At 39.2% G+C, this 24,067-nt stretch overlaps 1 protein-coding gene across 18 annotated transcripts in view; it reads left to right on the top strand.

The window, feature by feature from the left end:
* The window catches only part of Hmbox1 (homeobox containing 1), a 131,050-nt gene that overhangs the window by 75,741 nt on the left and 31,242 nt on the right, over positions 1-24,067 (top strand). For all 18 annotated transcript variants that reach the window (XM_060391320.1, XM_021654357.2, XM_060391321.1 and 15 more), the window contains exons 5-6: positions 5,511-5,621; positions 15,370-15,523. In XM_060391320.1, coding sequence (XP_060247303.1) covers positions 5,511-5,621; positions 15,370-15,523 — 265 coding nt within the window. The remainder of the gene's footprint in view (positions 1-5,510; positions 5,622-15,369; positions 15,524-24,067) is intronic.

Raw genomic sequence — 24,067 nt, 5'->3', positions numbered from 1 at the left:
TCCCAGAATTTATTAGCATCTTGAAACATAAGCCTTTAGTATTCCAGACAATATAGGTCAGAAATACAGAAGCAGCTTAGCTAGGTTGTTTAAGCTTTAGCTTAAAAATGAAATCCAACATTCTCTTCTGTCTCCATGGACACCAGGCACACATGTGGGTGCACATCTCTCTCTCTCTCTCTCTCTCTCTCTCTCTCTCTCTCACACACACACACACACACACACACACACTCTAGGAGAAATAAGTCTTTAAAAAGAAGTCAGTTAAAAGTGACCCTGAAGCTGGTCATGGTGATTCATGCCCTAATCCCAGCACTCAGGAGGCTGAGGCAGAAAGATTACCAAGTGTTCAAAGCCAGCTCAGGCTACAGAGTGACACTTTTCTGCAGTCAGTCAAAAACCAGACAACACAACCTAACAAACACAATACAGCAACACAGAGAAGTGACCTTACAAAACGTAGCTAGGGGTCTCATGAGGTTGCTATCACCTGGGTTAAGTGAGGAATTAAGTGTACAAGACAGCGAAAATTCTAAGACGTGGGAGAAAAACAATTTCTTAATATGTGTAGAAACCTAAATGTATGCTCTTTAAAACTGTATATGCGTGAGTTTATGTGTTACATGTATCAGGAAGGTCTTATGCATTAATACCAAACAAACAAGGATGATTCTAAGATAGAAGATAAGGAAGTGTTGGGAAAAAAGTGTTTTCCTATATGTGTTTGTTGTACTTGAATTTTTAGGGAGAGTGATTGCATTGTAGCTTTGAGTAATAAGCTTGGTGGTGACACACACTTAGAATCTAGCACTAAAGGGGCTAAAGTAGGAAGATTGTGTGTGGGAAGCAAGCTTGAGACACATAGTGACTTCTAGGCCAGCCAGGGCTATCTAGTGAGACTATGACTCAAACATAACCAAACATATTTAAACAAATCTCTGATTGCATTATGAAAGTAAATTATAGAGATGGTAGCAGTTGTACAGTAGAACATTTCTGAAGGTGGGGCAATGGTTTAAGAGGAACATTCATGAGGGGTTTATATTCTGTGGTTCGGGGATGGCCTGTTCATGTCGTCAAAGTTATTATAGTTCTCCAGGTAAAAGAGGGCTAAGATTCCCGAATACAGGAATGAAGTCTAGAAGGAGGAGATTTGGTTAAAATGTAAGCATTAGGGGAGAGAGAATGTGAAAGATAAAACTGGGGGCTGGAGAGATGCCTCAGGGATTAAGAGCACTGTCTGCTCTTCCAAAGGACCCGGGTTTGATGCCCAGCACCCACATGACAGCTCACAACTGTCTGTAACGCCAACTCCAAGGTATCTGACACCTTTACACTAATTCACATAAAATTAAATAAATTTTTTTAAAGGTAAAACTGAACTAGCTCTTATAGGAAGCAAATGAGGGATGCTGAATGAATATAAGCTTTCTGTGTTGACCTGTGAGAAATTCTCTTTGATGCCACCTAGCCAGTGGTTTTTAAGAAAAGGTTGTGCCCTGAGAACCTCTTGCACTTACATGACATTTAAAATCATTATTGTTGATAATTACAGTGATCAAAGGAAGAGGCTTAAATATGAAATCCTAGGGGCCACTAATGAGTAGAGAATTAACAAAGCACCTGGAGCCAAAAGAAGGCTCTGGAGGAGCTGCATCCCTCATCCTAAGGATGACGACAAGTGAATAGCCAGTAATGTCATATTCCGTAAATTGTACCAGGAAACAAAACATGGAGAGGTAGAGAGAGTCCAATGTTAAGACTTAGAGTCTGGGTTATGGTTGAGAGCCCTCTAGTGGAAGGAAGCAGCGTGTATAAACTTCAGGAAGGAGCCAATAAAGCTGAACGTATTTGAAGGTATTGAGATGGGGCCTAAAGATTGTTTCCACCCTTTGGATACAAGGGGCTTACTTTCTCCCTGAGAAGAAATTAAGCAGGGGTTAGTTTTAGTCAGTGTATGTAAATTACATGTAAATTTGTTTTTGCTTCTGCCCTGCAAGAGGTAGAAAAGAAGAGGTTTATAAAGAGCTGAATTTTTTACAGAGCTTTTCCTCCACAGCAGGAAGGGGGCTGTCAGGGAAATTTTCTTCTGAGAGAAGTAGCAGAGCTAAAAGACAGTAAAGAAAAGCTGCTAAGACCTGAATGAAAAGTTCCACAGAGATTCCAACTAGTCTGGAAGGTGGGTCAAGGACCCTTGAGAAAAGTCATTTCTAAGTGTGACATTTGCCATGTATTCATCTGCTTTGCAATGCCTCTTCTGGGAAATGGCTTGCTTAACTGGTTTGTTTTCTGTATTTATTGTCTGACTCCAAGGTGAATCGGGAGGACAGCCTGTATCACTTGTTCCTCTATTTTATTAAATTCATAATTGCACAGAGAGAAAACTGTGTGACAACATGTCACATGCTTTCCTCAGAGTAAAATTGCAGCCAGAAGGCAGAGTGGACTTCTCTTTATAACTCTTCCTTCACTTTAATTGCAGTGTTTCTAAAAGAATGAACACAAACTAAAATATTCTGTGTTAAAACCAGAAATTAAAACATTTATAGAAAATAAAATTAAAAAAAAAAACATTTATAGAAAGATTGAGAATGCTATAGAGGTAGAAATGCAGGAAAAGTTTACAAATTTAGATTTGTCATGTGCATCCATAAGCTTTTGATATATATATGTAAATATAATATAGTAATATAAAATTATATATTCATAAAACTGTATACGTTCTGATTTATATCAAGGGCATCTTTACATATAAATATATGTGTGCTTTATGAATTTTTAAAAACATTTTAAATGTGTACAGTAGGTTACAACTCAATGACTTATAGACACCCACATCACCACCTTCCACACCAGTAAAGAGCATCACTGGCCACCACATAAAGCTTTATTCCCAACCTTTTCTTTCTTTCTTACCTGGGTACCAGTATGCTGATTTGCATCCCTGTAGATGGTATAGTGTGTGACTTCTGTGTGTGTCTGGCTTTTGGGGAGCATCATTGTTTCTGTGAGGTGCACCCACGTGGGTACCTATGTGAGGTTATATTTATCCCCTTGTTGCAATGGCACTGTGAAGTAGAAGTCACAGGTATCGTAGTGTCTGCATTCTGCAGTTGATGGCCATTTAGGCTTTTGACCTGAGGAATGCTTTAGATAATGCTTACTTATGAGGCTTCTTGTGCATGTCTTTTAAGTATGTTTGTGCTAGATGAGTACTCATTCCTGTGGGCCAGATAACCAAAGTTCACCTTTCATGTATACTGTCTAATAGCCCTGTCATTCATGAGTCCCGTGCTCTTGCTAGCACTCAGTATTAGTGGATAATTGTCAGATTAGTTTTGGGGGTTTTGTAGCTTTTAAAAAATACTCAATTTAAACTCATGCCGGTATTTTGTTATGAAAATAAATATACTGTAACCTGATAACCTCCTGATAAGCTTTTGCTACCTCCTTCACAGCATGGGCAGCTCTCATAGCTAATGGGCTCTGTGGTTCGTTCCATGTGTGTTCTAATGAAAGAAAGATTTAATATTGGAGCAAGCTAATATCTCATCCATACTTCTTATTAATATTTTTTAAACTATGTTTTTTAAAAACATAGGTTTTTTTTTTTACCTATGTGGTAACAGCAGGGAAATCCATTTGAATGGTTTTATTTGGTTGGCAAGGAAATGGATTTTGATTTTATGGTACTGAATGATCATTTTTTCATTCGTATTTTAAGAGTAGTATTAAAAAGATACCATGAGATGGCTGAAGCTAGATTTTGGTGACAACATCACCAAACATGGCTGATTTAATTATTCAGAATAATCAGCATTGTCTCTTACCAAACCCTAAGCACTAGCTGCCAAAACTGGCATCACATAGACTTTTTACCACTGGGAACCATCTCTGGAAATTGTGGAAACATTTCCAAAAAGAGAACCATGCCCATTGAAAAAGATGGCTCAGTGAGTAAAGGTGCTTGATACCACGTCTAACAACCTGTGTCCAGTCCCTGAAACCCATGACAAAAGAACTGCCTCCCTCAAGTTGTCCCCTGACATTGTGCACTGGAGATACACACACACACAAATGTTAAGAAGAAAAGTAAGTTTTTAGTCAGAGAATTTTCCTTCATAGCTTTTCTTTTATTTTCCCCCATGTTTTCATTCATCATCCTCTACCAGGCGTTGGTAAGTGTCTAAAATCTGTCTTGCCTCCTGTTGAGCATAATAGCTTTACAAGCTGTCCGCATAGTGGTGTTTGTGGTAGGTATCTTAACCCTTTGAAGCAGTGGTTTTCAACCTTCCTAATGCTGAGATCCTACAATACAGTTGTTAGGTTGTGATGACAACCTTAAATTATCTACTGTTGTGAATCATAATGTTAAGACCCGATATGCCCAATATCTGATATGTGACTCCCAAAGGGTCGAGACTCACTGCGCAGAGGCTTCTCAACCCCAGGACAGGGTTTCTCTGCATAGCCCTGGCTGTCCTGGAACTGATTCTATAGACCAGGCTGGCCTCAAACTCAGAGATGTGTCTGCCTTTGCCTCCTTAGTGCTGGGATTAAAGGTACGCCCCACCACTGTCCAGCACACTTTGGAGGCTTTAAGATGTTACAAACTCTCTATCATATCCAAATGATCTTTTGGAAATGCCTCATTTCTATTTTTTTTTCAGATCTTTTTTATTTTAATTTTTATCTAGTCATTTTACATCCCAGTCATAGCCCTCTTCCTCCTTTCCTCCCAGTTCCTCTCTCCTAATTTCTTTGCTCTTGCTGGTTGTATATTGGGTTTTTAAAAATATGATGGACCAGAATGAGTGTGTGGTTCTTGAAAGCTTTGGAACATTCCTTTGACTTTGATATGTGTGAATCACCCACATCTCTAAGTAATTGCTGACAAGAAGCTCTTAGCAATAGCAGAGAACTACTGTTGTGTAGTCTCTTCTGTTTTGAAGGGAAAAAATGTCTAGAAACCGTTTTTAGTTACTGAGCTTTTTTCACGGGTCATGTTGTAACCTAAAAGTCCACAAGTCTGCCAATCTTGCTTCTCTCTGCTAGGGGAGATGGGTCTAAACACTTAAATGAATTAGCAAATAGCCAGAAGCCTTACTGAAGCAGTGTTTTCAATGACCTTTCCTTACCTAGCACCTCGATTTTTTTTTTTATTAATGTCAATAATGAGAAGTTAAAAGTTACTTTATCTCTCTTAAGTATCTGTTAAAGCCTCTCATATTCTTAACCAGAAGTAGACTGTAGATCTGACAAGTGATGGTGCTTGGGATCTCCTATTTAGAAGCCACTGTAACATCTTTTGTTGAGAAATGTTTTGACTTCTCATAGATAATTTTTGCACAGGTCCTAGTCAGTGTGGTCAGGCTAGTGTTGTTTTCTCTAGTTACACCTTCGTCATACAGTCAGGTAGAACAAGCACCGAGTAACTAAAAGCACCAGAACCCTCATTAAGCTGGCTGTGATTTCCGTGCCCCACCGAACGCTGCTTTTCTTTCTCGTAGGTATCAGTCAGAGTCGGATCTCTCATTGGCTGTTGCAGCAGGGATCAGACCTGAGTGAGCAGAAGAAAAGAGCATTTTACCGATGGTATCAACTTGAAAAGACAAACCCTGGTAAGTATTTCTTTTTATTTACTGTGCCTCATGTGAAAAGGTGTAATTATTTCATTGAACCCAAGTGCTAATTTGTTCAAAAAAAAAAAAATGCTTCATGCTTTGTTGTTTTTCTTTATGCAAGTAGACAACAGTAAAATCTAAGCCCTGGTTGTAATTATGTTTAGGTTTCTGTTTTCTAGGCGGGTTCACCTCTTCCTCACAGCTGCTTCTTGGTCTCCAGGTCAGGTGTTTTTTGTTGTTGTTGTTTGTTTGTTTGTTTTTAAGGCTGGCCTTTTTTTTCTATAACTGTAAGTACACAGATAAAAATGTACCCTTTTTAAAAAATATTTGGAATATCATTATGTTACTTGGTATGTATTTAATATTTTTATTGAGTTCATACTGTAACATTCCAGTGATCTCTCCTAATGGTTTTATGCTTTTAATGCTTGTGGCCTGGGTAATAAATATATTTTGAAGTTTTAAGGTGAAGCTGTTCACATAACTCCCAGGAGCAGCACTAGATTGGAAAATAGGATAAAGTCTTTTAAAAAGAGATCATAAAAGTCTTGATGCCTGGAGTTGCCAAGAATGGGCAACATTGATTCCAAGATACTTTTAACAAGTAATAGATCAAGAAAAATAGGAAGTTTTAGGGAGTGCCTGTCTCGGCCTGCACATTACACAGTTCCCAGCAGTGACCCTTGTCTCAAGTATAGAGTTGCCATTGAGATGCCTTCTTCAGTGCACTGCAGAAAGCGTGCAAGCACGCAGGTGAGGGTTGCATGGAGCAGCACGACCCAGAGTACAAATACATAGCACTGAGGTGCCTGTGTGTGTGTGTGTGTGTGTGTGTGTGTGTGTGTGTGTGTGTGTAAGTTTTGTTTGCTTGTTTTTCTCAACAATTACTTTCTCAACCCAAAAGGCCCTGGTAAGACAAAACAAAACAGACAGTAACAATCTGTACAAATAATTTTCTAGGCTCTATTCTCCCCTGGTTTCTCTTTTGAAGTGTTACACATATCTAAAAAGATATACAGACCCTAAAAAAAAAAACCTGACAGTTATTTACAGTTATCTTCTTAGACACAAAAATTGTGAACATTTTTGCTATGTTTGCTAATATTTTTAAGATTTATGTGTCATATCTCAATAATGAGGGTAGTTTCCTACAAAACCACAATCTCCATTATTATACTTAAGAAAATGAATACTTCAACAATTATCTAATCCATTATCACATTTCTCTGTTACAAAACTGTCTTGTATAGCTCCATGTCTGTCTCCTCACCTCCAACCTGTTTTCTACCTCTCTTTCTTTTAATAAGTTTTAGGTCAGAAAATTAGAATGCTTCCCTAGATTCTTAAATGCCCAAATTTTTTATTTCTTAATACCATAAACATTTAAAATCTTGTTATTTTACAGAATGTCCCACAGTGTGGATTTTTCCAAACTGCTTACTTTTACTCTTCAAGGACTTTTCTTCATTTTCTGTAGTGCCTACACAGTGGGAGTCAGAATTAAGGACTCTGTTAGATTCAGGTTGAATGTTTTTGTTAAGAATAGTGCATAGATTTTCTTTTTAGGAGTCCCTGTCATAATGACATCAATTTACATTGAGTTGCAACAAAAATAAAATGGATTGGTTGAGAAATTTGCGAAAGGTATAGGGAAATATTAAGTAGCACAAGTAAGGTTTTGCTGTACGTTTTTTCCAATAAAAACATAAGGTGAAAATACTGTGTGAATAATATGCCACGTGCCATAAGGTGTCAAGTGGCAGCACTATTAATGTCTCTATTTGATGGTGCTGTTGAGGTGAAGACCAGATCTTTCCTCTGTGTCTTTAAGTAGTTCTGTGAGTCTACTTCTGCTGTCTGGTTATAGGCGGTCTCAGAATTCCTCAAAGATCCTTGCTCAGTCAGTTCTTCCAGGGAAATTTATAAAAATTAGATAATCTCACCTATCATTCCTTCAACATTTATCAGCTTAAATATTGTACAAAGAAGGGCCTTCATATTTTCTAGCAATGTCTAGAAACATAAGCAAATCTCTTAAAAAACTGTCTCTGATTACTGTTACATGTTCACAGGGGAAATGCAATGCAAATGACAAGTAGTTTCATATTTCCTAGCAGCCACATTTCAGAAAGAAAGAGGAAAAATCAGAGTAAGGATACATGATAGCACATGTCACTTCAGTTTTTAGTTTTCATTTCTAAAATTGAAACTCCCCACTCCCTGCTTATTTCTTGTCCAGATTCTTTAGCAATCAGTAGATATTTTATGTTTATAACACGATATCCAACTATCCACATTTCAAGTGTCCAGTTGTCTTGTGCTTCCATATGAGACCAGCACAATTCTAAGATATTCTTAAAGCAGCATGTCAGACTTGTTACTGGGCGGTCTCACAAAGACGGTTTTCCTTGTCCTGTGATTCATAGCAAACCCAGTTATTCGCAGCAGTGCTAGTTAGTTGGAGAGGGGAAGAAACTTGGTGTGGTATGCTTCGCAGAGTAGCACGGGCTGATAGTGACAGCTCAGCTGGGTGCACGAGGAACTGTTTACCCTAGGATTCAGTACTAGGACAGAACTAGCATAGACACTAATCACAGTTGTTGAGGCTAAATTCCTACCCTGGGGTTTTAGGGCTGTACTCCAGCTTGGGGCAGGGTGGAAGCTGTTAATGCAGTTACTTCACTAGAAACAGGAAAGAGCTGCAGCAGCATTGTTAAGCTCACTGAAGACTCCTACTATAAGAATCCAGCTTGTAGCCTTGGAGTGACTTACTTTTGTTTATAATCTTCCCAGTTAAATGTGTGGTGGACTCTGAGCTAGGCCCACCCAGCTCTGAAACACGGAAGGAAGTTGGAATGTAGAGCACCCAGTGGGAGGCTTGGGTGCAGGCTAGCAGCACTCCCTAAGAGCACCCTCTGTGCACACATGTATATCCTCTTTGAAGGATGGGTGCCTGTACATACATTGGCTTCTGTGTCCCCCTTTTAAAGCCCAGTCGAAACTCAACTTTTTCTGGATGTTATAACGTACAAGTAGCTTAAAAGAAAAAGAAAGATAAGTTGGTGAGTGTCAAATGATAGGTTTGTTATGTTTACAATAGTTGAATATTATCCATCAGTATTTAAGGTTTTTTTTCTTTGTCTTTTCACCTTTAATATATGAGGTAATGTGGCATAGGTTTCTTCCTGGATGTATCAGTGCAGCTTTGTTGACTTTCAAATAGCCTTTGATTTTGCCTAAAGAATGGTATTGTTTCTTCCCCTGTGGGAACTTTAGAGTTGTAATCTTTGAATACAGTGTGGCACCAAAGAATAAGTTCTCTTCTCTCTTCCTGTTAAGTAGTTGCATGGAGTGCCTCATGCTCTTTGCATGTCACTAGAATCATCTGATTAAGAACTTGTTAAGTTCTCTACAAGAGAACATTGTAGAACTATATAGTTATTTTTGATATGCTTTTTTGTGAATTTCATTTGCATGCAGTGAAACAGCGTTCAGAAGTTAAAAATGTGAGATGTGAAACAATATACACTACAATACGATCTATATTCAAGGAATATGCACACACCCATAGGCAGTTTAGATTTCTGTAAGTAGGGAAGATGTCGGGAAGTCTAGCTTAGGAACTGATAAGAACAGCTCTGAAGAGGGATACTGCTGGTAAGGGGAGAAATAGACTTAATTATACAACCTCTGGGTCTTTGTTTACTTTGTAGTGCTTGGGGTTGAACCCAGGACCTTATATATGCAAGGCAGGCATTTTACCATTGAATTATGGCCCTTCTTTGGCTTTCTGTGTTTGAAAAATACATATAACATGTAATGAAAGGAAGGAAGGAGGGAGGGAAAGAGGAGATGTGAAAATAAGTGTTTATGTTAAGGTAAGAGAAGAGCTGCCGTGCTTCCTGCAGCTTGCCTGAAATAGTTTGTAGAAAATAAGCCGTGGGTAGGTTATTAGGAAGGAGTTGCTAGTACCATAACCTTTCCTTTGTGTGGCATGCAGGTTATCAAGAGAAACGCAAATAGCATCATGTTTTCACATACATTCTGAGGGAAAAAAAAAAAATAGAAAATTAAGGCAAACTGCAAAATGTAAAGCTGACTTTCCTGTTCTTTGCTGTAGAAATGTCTGGCAAACAAGCCTGGTATAGATGTAGATTCTCCGCCTCCGTTAAAGGACTTCTGGCTGCATTTCTCCAGTGAAATTATCTTTCAGCCTTCTCCTCTAAATCATTCAGATTTTTTTATAAGATCTCTCTCTCTTTCTTTTTTTTTTTTAACAAGGTTCTCTTTACATGAAGTCAGCAAGAAAAAATGGGGTTATTTTTATTGATAATCCGATATCTACAGATATAATTCTCTGATAAACAGACCCCATCATCAGAATTTCCCAGTACATCCCAAAGCCTGCTAAGTAAGACTTATGAATAAAACAAGTTGATGGAAACCAATCGCATGCACTTTATCTTGTTTCTCATGACAACATTTACAAGAAAATGCCTGTTTTCTTAAAGAGCCAAGTACAAAATTCAATGTATCTGATGTGAGAAAAATTAATTAATTCAAATTAAGATCCCCAGTCTTTTTCTCTTGTCTGATTGAACCATTGCTATAATAGGAAGGCTTTGCAGCACCTGCAGGCTTATCACCAATCCTACAGACTTCAAACAGAGTCAGGTGGCTTGTGAATAGCATACATGAAGTCAGTGTGCAGATCAGAAAGAAACACCTGTTCTTCACATACAGCATGCCAAAACTCTGGGAAGTATGCATGTGACGTTGGAGCATATGAGAAGCCATTTTCCTTTTCTGTGGATAAAGTGCTAACAGCCATTTTTTTTACTTGCTGATTACTAGGGCGCACCCAGGTCTAACCCGCTACATAGGATAATCATAGCTGTAAAGAACACTCCCTGAAAACCTAAAAGCCATTAACAATTATGAAAGTGGTTTTTTTTTCTCATGGATTGAGGTTTGCCAAAGAGAATACAAATTTTTGTTTTAATGTGAACTCAGGTATGTAATGTGGAAGTTATTACTGTAAAGAAGTAAAGTAACAATTAAGTTAGAGCACCTGGGCCTTTCACCAGCCCAGAATTCCTGCATTACTGCAGGTTTGACCTCATTATTCCTGCATTCTAGTTTCTTTGCATTGTCCTGTCTAAGTCTATAATTTTGATTCTATTCTTGTGTATTTCACTGCTCTTTGTATGTCTGCCCCAAAACAAAATAGACTGGGCTTTATAGAAGAAATCAGTATTCATTTGAGAATGTCACATGTGCTGTTTTTCTTCTTTTTCCTTTTAGTATGTGGGTGTGTGGTGTATGCATATGTGTGGCCATGTGGCGGTCTGAGGTTGATGTCAAGGATCATTCACAAAGCTGGGCAGTGGTGGCGCATACCTTTAATCCCAGCACTCAGGAGGCAGAGGCAAGTGGATCTCTGTGAGTTCGAGGCCAGTCTGGTCTACAGAGCAAGTTCCACGACAGCCAGGGCTACATAGAGAAACCCTGAATCTGGGAACAAAATAGAATCATCCACAATCTCTCTTGCCCCTACTCAGTGAGGCAGTGTCTTAGCCAAATCCAGAGCTCACTGATATGGCTAATATTGCTAGCCTGCTTGCTCTGGAGGTTCCAAACTTCACATTCCCAGTTCCAGATAGCTAGCTACCATGTCTGCCTGGCTTCTTGTGCTATTCTGAATATTTACTAAATTGAAAAAGAAATAGAGCAAGAAAAAAAATCCTCAAAATTAATGTGTGTGTATTTTTTTTTAATTAAGAGTATTTACAGATTTAAAATTACTCAGTTTCAGCCTTCTGTATATAACCTTGATTTCTTTCAAAGTCACCAGGTCACTACTTCCTTCTCTCAGTTTTGTCTCCCCTTTTCCTCATTTCCTCTTTTTCCTTCCTTCTAAACCAACTTTATTTTAATCTAAATTCCTTTCTTACAGAAAGCCTAAACAATGTAGAATATTTTTAAGTGATTGATGCTATTAACAGTAAATACCAATACCAAGAAAAGACTTCTATTGTACATTGGCTGTTCACTTCCTTTAGCCTCTTAGGATTCTGCACTCTGTTAATTTGCATGCAAGGACCACACTGTCTACCTATAAGAACATTGCACAGTTCTAGCAGCCCATGTTGGAGCTCACTGATCTTTTGTTCTCTTCTCCCCTATCCTCTCTACTCTGAAATTTTCCATCCCTTTACCAGGGCAGATTTGGGGTAAGAGAACCCATGGTCTTATCTATTCTGTTTCTACCTTCATCTTGACCAGCTGTGATGTTAGTTAGGTTGGGTGTTTTGGAAATTTTTTTTTTTCCTGGAACAGACTTTGTATAATTTTAATTAGATGGATTTTTACCCTAGATTCTTGCTGTGCTGTAATCCTTGCTTGCTTTGGGAAAAATAGGAAAGACTTTGAGCCAGGCCCAGGTTATTGTGATAAAAGAAGCTGTATGTATGTATGTATCTGTGTGTATGAGTGTTTTGCCTGCATATATGACTGTGTACCATTTGCAAGCCTGGTGCCTAGAGGCCAGAAGAGGCCATCAGATCTTCTGGAACTGAAGTTACAGACAGTTGTAAGCTACCAAGTGGGTGCTGGGAATTAAACCTGGGTGCTCTGGAAGAGCAGCCAGTGCTCTTAACCACTGAGTCCATGAACCCTTTTCTTAAATCCATTGTCCATAATATAAAAGATTCAAACTCACTGATGATAATGGAAGAGATTTAAGCATACTGGCCTTAATACAAAAGGTTCATAAACATTGGCTGCATGGAAAAGGCTTACAAACCTAACTATACATAAATTAAGATTAAAAGTGCCATAAATAAAGATACTGCAGATGACAAGTGAAAAAATAATTATAGCTATATGACTAATAATTGATGTTGCATCTCCACTCAGTCAAAATCTATAGCTCCGTAGAAAAAGGACCAGAAACTAACAAAAATAGAGATAATAGTCAATAAACAGAAAAGGTGCCCATTTCTACTACTAGTAAGGTATTTTATCTTAAAGGAATTTTCTTTCTGCCAAATTGGTACATTTGCGTAAGTAATATGCTTAGTGTTGGGGAGGATGTGATGAAATCACAGCTGGAGAGAGTTGTAGTGACTTGTATTATCTGCCGTGATGCAAAACATGCCACATGTTTGCAGCTTAGCACGGCAAAGATTTATTTTCTGTTTCCATAGACCAGAAATCCAGGATCAGCATCCTCATGAGCTTTTAGTCAAGCTGCCTGCCAGGGCTGCAGTCTCTGGAACTCGCTGTCCCTATTCCTTACTGCCTCATAGCCAGAGACAGCAGTTCCTCAAGAGTCCCATCATCCATCCTCACCTAGCAATTCCTTCTCCCATGAGCAAGTGAGCTGATAAAGAAAGCAGAAAAGGGTGCCCTAGTGTTTCAGTTCTGGAGGACACATGCTCTTACTGCCACATGGTCATATAGTCTAGTCTTGAGTATAGATTGAGAAAGCACTAATAAAGGCATAGCTACTGGGAGGCAAGACGCACTCATGAAGCATTCGGAGGCTGGCTACTAACATGCCTTTGTTGGGACTTTATGTCTAGGCATTTAATTCTCTCTGACAGATAGGTATAAAAGTATCCACATTGTATGTATACTGTAGCTTTAGCATATAAGGGAGCTTTTTCCCTCCACTGTCTGACACTTAGGTAGAACGGCAGAAGCACCTAGAGATGAGGGGAACATCTTTCATTCTGTGCAGCCTTTCTACATAGCATGTAGGGTTGATCTGACTTCTTAAAGGACAGCTGAGTGAGCATCACAGGAGACACAGACAGAAGGTACAAAGCTCCCTATGATCTAGCCTTGGGCTTTCTCCATGTCATTGGACCTGTCCAGATCTGAGGCATGGCTTATTGTGAAGGTCCATCTTCAGACCTGCCCTGGGAGGTTGTGGTTGTGAGAGATGATGCTGGCCTATTGTAAAGCAGCAATACATATAAAAAAGTTTTATACTGGGTTTATTTTGAATATAAATAATAAAATTTGAGTATGGATTGTGCATCATATGTATAGTGGGGGAAATAGGGAAATTAAAGATGAGATGGATCTGAGATAGCCATATAGCTTGTGATTTGGAGATTTACTACTAAGGAAGAGACAGAAAGCCAGTATGTTTCGAAAGGAGAATCTAGATTGCTTAAATCATTGTTCTCCATCCAAGAAAATACAAATAAAGATGTTGCCTGTTGGAAAGGGGTTTAGGGAGGCCCACTTTTGCATACCTGTAATTCCAGCTACTTGGGGTGCTAAAGCAGTAGGAACTATTGAGGCCTGGAGGTAAAAGGCCAGCCTAAGCAACAAGGATAGCCCTATCTCAGAAAGGGTTTTGTGGAGGTGGGGATATATGTGTATTAAAATAGAGATATTATTCATGGTGTTAATCGATGATACAATAGAAAACCATTCTTACCATGAAAAAAATAGGAATTCCTGTGTGAGATTAACATTCAGATGCACCTAAACCTCTTGAATCCTAACCTGCCATTTTATGACTTTTTTAAGTCATTGTGATGCGTGCCCATACTTCCAATACTTGAGAGGTGAAGGCAGGAGTTCTGGACTACCTTACTCCTTATCTCAAAGGAATGAAAGAAAAAGAGTTTAGATTAAACTACAGTCAAAGGGAACTTCTTGAGGGCTTTAATAGAAGAGTGATAGAACTCTTGTATTTGGGAAAGATGACTTTAGCAGGGCAAGTAGTTAAAGAGGAGTGGGAGTAGAGCCGACTGTGGAAGCATGCCAAGTTCTTCTCAGGCCCTTGAGCTGGCCATGGAAGCCTGAGACAAGGTGGCTTCTCTGGTGTGAATCTAGCTTCTAGTATAGAACAAGTAACGGAAAAGGACGTGATATATCAAGAATCAGTGAGTTATAACTGGTTGAAGCTGTCTGAGAAAAGCTAGTCTAAATTGGTGAACTCGCTCAGATTGCAGTTGTTATTGTCGAGAGGTAAAGGAAGGTGGTATTTTTAGTATGTAATTGACGTATAGACACCCTACTCACTAACAGGTGTGAAATGCCATCTTATTTTCTTTGTTGCTGTATTTGGCACTTTTCTTTTTGAGACAGTCTCTTGTAGCTTCTGGCTTCCAAGTAGTGGGATTACAGATGTGTGCCACATCTGGCCTAGTATAGGGATTTCAAAAGAGGCTGTACATGGAAAAATTCAGTCCTTCCTGTTCAGAATAGCTTTTGTGCTTTGTATGAGTTGCATTAAGAAACTAGCAGACATATGGGAGCAAATGAAAAGGTGACAGTTAAGATGACTCTTACGACTTTTGAAGGAAGAGGCTTTTATCTCTTCAGGTTTTTCCTTTGGTCATTTTTTTCTTTTTTATGTGTATAGGTGTTTTACTTTCATGTATGTCTGTGAATTATGTGTGCACACAGCCTTCAGAGGCCAGAAGAAGACATTGGCTCTCCTGGAACTGGAGTTACAGATAGTTGTTAGCTGCCATTTAGATGCTAGACATTGAACCCAGGTCCTCTAGAAGAACAGTCATTGCTCTTAATCATTAAGCCATCTCTGCAGCTCATTGATCATGTTTTTTAAAATAACAATATTAATTATATTGCCCTTCGAGTTTCAATGGACAAAGAAAAGCTTATACTCACATCTCGTTTTCTTGTTTTCATGGTAACTTTGTAATACTGATTTCTTTAATTGCAAAATACTTGCTTTACAATGTCTTCTTTATTCCAGGGGCTACATTAAGTATGAGGCCTGCCCCCATTCCAATAGAGGACCCTGAGTGGAGACAGACGCCTCCCCCAGTCTCCGCCACACCCGGAACTTTCCGACTCCGGCGAGGAAGCAGATTCACCTGGAGAAAGGAGTGTCTAGCTGTCATGGAAAGGTACGTCTCTTACTCCTTTGAGAGAACACTTCCCAGACCACTTTCATTTCCAACAAATAACCTGAGGTCCAGATTCTCGCTCTGCAGCTATTACGGCATATGAGAACTGTTGTGTTGTTGAAATAAGAGAACTCACAAAGCTGGACCTCGCATCCGCTGGCTTATTTCACATACTAGTTAATCTTGTCCTCTGCACTGTAACAAGCTTTAGAATTAATATTTTTAGGGTTTTTTTTGTTGCTATTGTTGTTTTTGTCTGTTGTTGCTGTTGTTGTTTTTGAGACACGGTTTCTTTGTGTAGCCCTGGCTATCCTGGAACTTTTTCTGTAGACCACGCTGGCTTCAAACTCACAGAGATCCTTCTGTCGTTGCCTCCTGAGTGCTGGGATTAAAGGCATGTGCCATCACCACCAGCTTAGAGTTAATAATTTTAACTGTATATCCTTCTGTTATTTTGAAGAATCTCTGTAAAGTCTTTATTCAGTGTTGAACTGTGAAGGAGAGCACAGACTCCCTTTTTACAGGAGAAGGATAATCACAATGAACTGATTCCCAAAGGTTAAACCTGTGTTAACAGAACCTGATCTGTGTCTGGTTTCAGTACTTTTGGGTTCATTTTTCTCATCTGACATGGTATAAATACATGCTTATAATCCAGTACTCTATTTAGTATATATTCTATAGTAGAATTGTCCTTTAAGTACCCACCCACTCCTCTACCATAAGTGATATCTACAAGATTCTGGTTTGGCAAAAAGGTTGACAGCAGCAGGGTCATTCCTATCTAATCTGACTATAAGTGTGGCATCCTGGACAGAACACACAATGCAGATTCAGAAGTCCCAAAAGCCTGATCAGGCTCAGATCAAATCAGAGACCAAAACTGTATGTTCCTTGTCTTTAAAAGTGTCAGTCGCCAGCACTATCTTATCCAGGGCATTTGCCATCTCTCTTTCATCCACTTCATTGCTGCTTCCCAGTGCATTGACATCACTACCTGAAGGAGGACAAATGTTACAGTGTTGACATTCAGATGATGTAAGTGAGGTGAATAGGTAGCCAAAATGGAACTGCCACTCTGTTTTCCTCATCTGGAAAGTTTGATCCTTCCTGAAAGTTTGTTTCAAATTTTCCACATAGCAGATGGGAATGAAAATAATGCCTAGCTTAAATTATTCACAACATTGTATATTTCCCTCTGGTTAACAGAATAAAGTTTGATATTATGTTGTGCCTAGTATGGGTTTTAATTATACTGATAATGTAGTCCGTTAAACTTTTTACTAAGATACCAAAGTGCATTTATCACATGAAGTCAGTATGAGAACATTGAGACCACGAACACAGTAGATGACATTCGTCTTGTGGTTTAGGAATTGAACCTAAGACTCAGTGACTGGGCTTGCCTTTACTTCTGAATTTTTCTTCTGTAGACTCACACTTACTTCTACCATATTTTTAGCCTTAATTTTATTTAATAAAGATCTTCACCCTAGAATTTGGTTTCCCTGGGTTCAGTTCATCTTACCTGGCACAGCTAGAGAGGGTGTGGCTCAGGCCGAATTCTCAGAAAGGCTGAATGCCTTTCAAAGCACCAAGTAGCAATTGTCTAGATGATCCACATCCTCCACAAGTGGAGCTTTGTATTCTCAGAAGTGCAACGTAAGATCACCTGGCCTCAGAGTAGCATGGTGCTTTTTGGCATAGACTTAATGTTTGAATGAGTACGTATGCCCAGCCAAGTAAGATACAGCCTTATTCAGATACATTAGCTTAAGATAAAAGTACAAACTATTTCATTCCTCACTCCATACAGCAAGATGAATTTCAAGTCAATTAGAGAAGTCAGTTCATATACATAGAAGAAGAAAACATAAGCTGTCCTTTTGTATCCTGGAAATGGGAGGAATGTTTGCTAACTGAATCTCATAATCCAAAAGCAGAAAGGAAGTGATAAATAAGTATAAATGGAACTTCTGGGCTAAAACTAAGCAAAGTGGAGGTAAGACCAACAGCTCTGTGGGAATATGGACTAAAGGGAGCAGTACAGAAATGATGCCAAAGCCCTACAGTCCTTGTTATTCTCAGGTGTTTTGGCTTTTCTGGAGACAGTGTCACTTCAGCCCTGGCTCGGGTGCAACTCGTGGCGATTGTCCTGTTACTAGCATCCAGATATAACCCACTACATCCCATTGAAGATGCTTATGTTGAATCAAGAGTGATTCACATTAAAACTCCATTGAGAGGCCATTCTTCACCTGTCTGACAACAGTCATAAAGTTTGGCAAAGTTTTCTCATGATTAGGCTCTAGAGAAATGGCATTCTCATCCATTGCTGTGGAAATGCAAAATGGAGCAGCTTTCCATGGAAGAGAAGTAGGCAGTGTCAGGGGATTTGCCTTTTAGATCAGCATTCCTGTTTCTAGAAAATTATCTCAAAGATATACTGACAAAAATATAAAAAAAAAAAACAAACCTGTAATACAGTATCAGAATACTGACAACAGCCTGAATGTTATCAGTAGTTGTCTGGACAAATAAGTATAAAGAAGCAAAAGGCCATTGAGATAGCTCAGCAGGTAAAGGATGTGCTGTGAAGCCTGGCATCCTAAGTTCAATCCCTGGGACCTACATAAAGGTGGAAGGAGAGAATCAGCGCCACAAACTTATTATATGACCTATACACACACAAGTGCACATGTACTTAAAAAAAACTTTATTGAGATAGAGCTCACTTGTTTAAACCCTTGACTGTCTCACAAGTTGTGTGACAGTCACACAACTGTCAATACACTTACTTTTACTGTTATGCTGCCAGAACCTTAAGCTCTAACAGAAGTCACTCTCCTTTTCTCTCATCTCTTTTTAATTCTGTGTAACCATTAATCTGGATATGAATTGTCTGCTCTAGACATCCTAATATTATAATCTGTCCTCTGATAGGGAGGCCGGACTAGAAGGCTGTTAGAATAACCTGTGCCGGAGTGATGAGATCCTAAATGGTAATAAAAAGACAAAAGGATAAGCTATGAATAGCAGACATAACTATCAGAAAGGAATTTGAGGAGAGACATAACTAGCTATAGGTTGAACATGGGAATGACAGCAGCAGAGAGCATAAGAGGAGCTTAGCTTGGTGATGGTCAGGGCATTCACCAAGGAGACATTGTCTTTACCACTAGAAAATGGACTGACCTTGGACAAATCATTCAGCATCCCTAGACTCCAATTCTTATGGTTATAAAATGAAGATTTAAGTGCAGTGATAGAGTAGAAAAAGATAAACTTCAGAGTTAGACAGGGTTTTATCCTAGCCTCACTCAACTCTCCTGTGTGAATCGTTGGGAACTTAGGACTTTGCTAAGTTGAGGTGTGAGGACTGATGGAGATGATATGTGTAATGAAATAGTAGAATGTTCACCTAGTAATTATTGTTGAAAGTGTTTGGTTTCAGAGTAAACCCATTCCAGCATTAGGTATGAGGTTACCTGAGATGACTCTCAGAAAGTTGTCATGGCACTGGAGACGGGAACACCATCCGTACTCACAGCTCAAGGTGTGGGTACAGGTTTGTCTGGTTACAGTTTTCAAATTACATAGTTTCTGCATTTTTTGCAGTTGATTATAGCTAGGAAAAACAAACAAACAAACTTAAAACCCTGATGATGTCCCTCACTTTAAATTTATGACCATGAACCTCAAGTAGATCCTTAATTCTGTCAGATAGTCATACTATGCCTTCCTGGCTTGCCCTTTCCTCTCTCTTAAAATAATTTTATACTTTGTTTTCTCTCTGAAAACTCCTCTTGTGGTGACCTTGCTTCACTTTTGAGTGAGAAAAATAAAACACTTGCAGGAGAGTGTCCACAAACTATGCCCTGCAATCATGTACGTGCATGTGCAGAGATAGGTGCAAAGCTTTTCCATACTTTACCACACTTCCATGTGTTTTTCCCAGTACTTGTCACAGTGTTTTGCTTATAGTAGATGGTCATTATTCACATAAACATATATGTGTGTGTGTATATAACATGTCAGTGTAGCCATTTTTCTCTGCTGACCTTATTGTATTCTCTAACCTATGTATTTGACTTTTCTAATTCTGACCCCCCCAGAAACATCAGTTATCACAAGGGAAAATATGTGGTTCTATTTATAGAAAATACTCAGAATAATCAAATTTGTAGAAGAAGAACATGAAATTAGCCCAGACTAGGGAAGATAGAGATGGGGGGGGCAGGAAGTAGCTGAGGAGCACATTGCTTTTATGAATATACTAACAGCACATTTCAGATATGTAAATTGCTCCATATGTGAGTCAGACCCCAACAAAACTGCACGTTAAAAAGGAAGACATTGTCTAGTGCGCCATTAGGAGCATCCTGTTTACCCTCCATGCTTGATCCCCACTGTGGTCCTTTTCCAAATGAGGTTACCAAGGCCAAGGGGGTTAGATGACTTCCTAAGGCTACAAATCCAGGGAACAGCTGAGCTCCATGTGTCTCTACAGTACTAATTGCATATGAGCCCTGTTGCTTGAGATGAAAGCCATTTTTGTCTGGGTATATACCAATTGCTCTTAGCACATGAGTGAGGCATTGGTCCAAGTCTTGTGTCCCTGGATTAACATCTGTTTCAGCCTTCTTGTTGGTTGAGATCATGTAAGGGTTTTAATAGGGAAAAGATGCAACACAAATGATAAAAATCTATTGATGTTGTACCACAGGAGCATGAGGAATCAGGCTTATTCTGTTTGTATAGGTTGGTCTAGTTTCCTTTTTAGAACAGTATTTGTTGTTTTAAACAAGATTTGACTATTTTAATAGAGAGTTTAGAATGACATTATTGGATAATCTTTGATGAGTTACTTATTAAACTTTTGCTGTGTATTATCACTAAGCTAGGCTTACCTCAGTAGTTTATATATCCACAGGATGGAAAACGTTACCTATGTTGTACACTTGAAAGACCTGTATTTTCAGATAGAGTGAGATGAAAACTGGGACTTCCAGAAGCCTGTCCCCTCCTTCATTCAGTCAGTCACCCGCCTTCTGGTAGTGAGGCAGTGCTGGAAAGAGAGATTAGAAACAGCTCTTAGTGGAAGAAGAGAGTCATGAGCAGGCTAAACTTGAATTCTGGAGGCTTGCGGCATAGGAGCCAGGTCCCTGTCTACTTTCCCTGTGCATCTTCGAGGCTGTGGCGTGGTATTCCTTTAGCTTTGGAAACAGGTGTATTTCTGGTAGAGACCGGCAGTGTCAAGGAGATACAGTGACTACCACCTCTGGATTCAGACTGGTGTGAGAAAGTTACTTAACTGCAGTTATTTCTAGTCAGGTGCTTGAATAACTGCACTTGATAGTGTCCAAAAAGATACAAATGAATGTTCCTGTGCTCATGGAGTTGAACTGCCTGTTGACGTGTGCTGCATTTTTGTCATTTTGTCTTCTATAAGTAATAGAAAACAAAATTTTTAAACCCACAGTAAACATAGAACCCTGGAATTATAAGGAAAATAGGTTTTGTTCTTTTGACCTTTGAAATCAGAAAAATAGCTTTAAGAAGTTAATCTAAAAAAACCCAGAAGCAAAAGAACCAGCACTAAAAACAAGCTTTTGAGAGTGAGTGTCTCCTTCCCCCAAAATTCAAGTATCCAAAAATAGTTTCTTAGAATAACTGCTGTCGTGAGCGAAAATAGCATTGCAGCCACAGTATTATGGCAAACACAAATTAAATCAAAGCTCTAAACTCGATGTCCCTGCCCTTAACCTGATGTGCGTATAATCTGCATTTGAGACGTGTCTGACACACAGATGCATTTCACACAAGTTTATTGTTGCTCCCTGGGAGAATTAGTATGGAAGAGGCAAATCGGCTTATAAAGCATGTTTCTAGAATGTTGTGTGAGGGTCCTGTAATTTAATTCCCTTGGTCTTTAGCATTTTGGAATTCTTCCCAGGACAGTTTGTTAGTGCTTGGGTTTTGGTGTCAGTCTCATTTCTATCTCTTTTTACTTGTAGTTTCAGCCAGTTCTTCACCAGGAGGGTCGTAGAGAGCAGCTCTGCAGAGACTTAACCTTTTGGCTGCAGGCTTTTGGGTGCAGGCTGTCATGGCCTAGGTGCCATGAGCAGACTAACCTGGGGAGCACTCATCCCTCGAGAATGTACTCTGTCAGAAGTCCGTTTTCCAAAGATGCAGTTTTCTTGCATATCCTGATAGTGTGTTAGTTCTGCCTTCAGCAATTTGGGCTTGTGGAGAGATTTACTCAGTTTCAGTGTTTACAGGTGCGTAGTAATGAAACATTTTGAGTGTTGCAGTTTAAACGTGGCAAAGAAGTCATTGCTCACTTCCTGCTTTGTCTAGATTGTTAGAATTACTTCCTATAAAATGAGAGAACTGCAAACTCATGACTTACTGCTTAGAAAAAAATTGACTTTTCTTATTTTTAATTTTGTCCCTAAAACTTTCACTATAGTCACAAAGAATATTTCTTTTTATAATTTATTATTTTATTGCTGAATTGAGTGAAACTGCTGAAAAAAGTATCTCCATAGCTCCTAGATCTCGGAATCAAGTTAGTAACATTGAGAAAAGAAAGTGTTTTTAGCTTTTTATATTTAAGTGTGATTGCTTTTTAGCAAATGGTTAAGTCAGTGATAGTGAATTTATTAAGTGGAATGCCATAACAAAGGACGGACATGGCTTAGTAAACTTTAGGGCAAATGTAAATGAAAAGGTGTAAAGCAGACGGTGAAACACTTGTGTTATCATAATGAAGCATAAAGCGAGGTGAAGCCATGGTGGCACTCGGGAAGCTGAGGCAAAGGGATCACCTGAGTTTGAAGCCAGACTGGGAAGCATAATGATTTCCGGGCTGACATGGGCTGCTGAGTGAGACTGCCTCAAAAATCTGACAATAACAATAGAGTAATAGTAGAAAAAGCTGACGCTTAAGTATAGAAAAACAGTAAAACTTGAAATATCTGCTTTCATGTTGAGTTTATAGGTTTGTGTTAGTTTGGTTTTTATTGTTTGTATCAGATGATATAGTAATTAAAAACACGTACATTGTTGTAGGTATCCTTAAGCAAGTCACTGACCATAACAGGCTATTACAGTGCTGTTGGGGCTGGAGAGATGGTTAAGAGCTGCTCTTCCCGATGACTGGGGTTCCATTCTCAGCACCCATTCCATTCTCAGCTGTCTATAAGTCCAGTCTGGGCACACATGTGGTACACAGGCATACATGCAGGTAAAACACCCACACTCAAAAACTCAGAGAAAAAAAAATTAAAAAGATAATGATAGCTCTCTGTAGGAGTGCTGTGATTTCATGACTGTTAAATGTTTACATGGCACATATGCTATGTTTTTAATAGCTCATATTCTTCCTTTCACCACACAGTCAAGATAAAAAAAATAGAGAGAGAGAGAGAGCCAATGAGATGGCTCAGTGATTAAAGGCCCCTCTTACCAAGCCTGACAACCTGAGTTTGGTCTTTGGGTTCTCACATAGTGAAAGGAGAGAGCCAGCGTATGCAGGTTGACCTCTGACCTTCACGTGCACCTCCCCCCCCCCCGAAATAAATGAATAAGATCTAAACAACAATAATATAAATGATTTTCAGGGTAATTTTATTCAATTGGAAATATCCAGAGTAATCACTTCACCAAGTTAAAGTCTGCATTGCCTTTCATTTAAAATGCACACAATTCAAACTGGACATAGTGGTTCCTAGAGTCGTCACCAGAGCCCAGAGTTTGAAGCCAGCCTGAGAAACAGAGAATTACTTCATCTCATTGTTTTGGAGGGATGGGGGGAAGACATCAACATTCACTCTTCTTTATGGAGCACTGCACAGTGGTGAGGCATACTTGAAAAACTCTGACCCTGTAGGAGCAGAGGATGATGGGTGGGCCCCGGACTCTCCTCACAGGAGAGGCTGCCCTCCAGAACAGTGGGAGAGAGACACTGCAGGAACGCAGACGCCACTTCCTGTTGGTGAGAGCAGTGTGTTTCAGTGGGTTGAGAGGAGGCAGGAGGAAAGTGCTGTGACCATTTGTTTAGTCGGGCTGGAGTGCCGAGTGATCTGGCAGCGACAACTCCAACCTTGGTTTTCTTGGCGTTTTGATTTGCATCCATGCCACGGTGGGTTCTAACCACATTTTTTTTTCTTCATCCATTTTCCGAGTTGTCTATGCTTCCACTTTCCTCCCACATATAAACAAAGTGGGTGTTTCTGGTTTTGTTTTTTTTTTTTCAGTGCCAGTGACTCAAGATTATGGTTTGAGTGGGGGTTGATTTATGGGACAGATAGGAATTTAAAATTTGAAAGTGATTTGAAAAGTCTTTCCAGACTTCCTTTCTATAGTCAGAGTCTGACCAGATTTCCTTTTCTATACATGGAAGGAAGTAACTTGACATTCCAGCCATGCTGAATCTTTTTAAAATCTTCTGATCCCCACCACCACCATATTATAAAGGGGCATTGTTATTTATAAAAATTACAAAATTAAGTTTTCTCACCAACTTGGTGTCAAGGCTCA

This window comes from Meriones unguiculatus, chromosome 9 (genome assembly GCF_030254825.1).
Source record: "Meriones unguiculatus strain TT.TT164.6M chromosome 9, Bangor_MerUng_6.1, whole genome shotgun sequence".
NCBI classification, from domain to species: Eukaryota; Metazoa; Chordata; class Mammalia; order Rodentia; family Muridae; genus Meriones; species Meriones unguiculatus.
The sequence above is the reverse complement of the archived record's forward strand: the minus strand, read 5'-3'. Positions and strand labels throughout refer to the sequence as shown.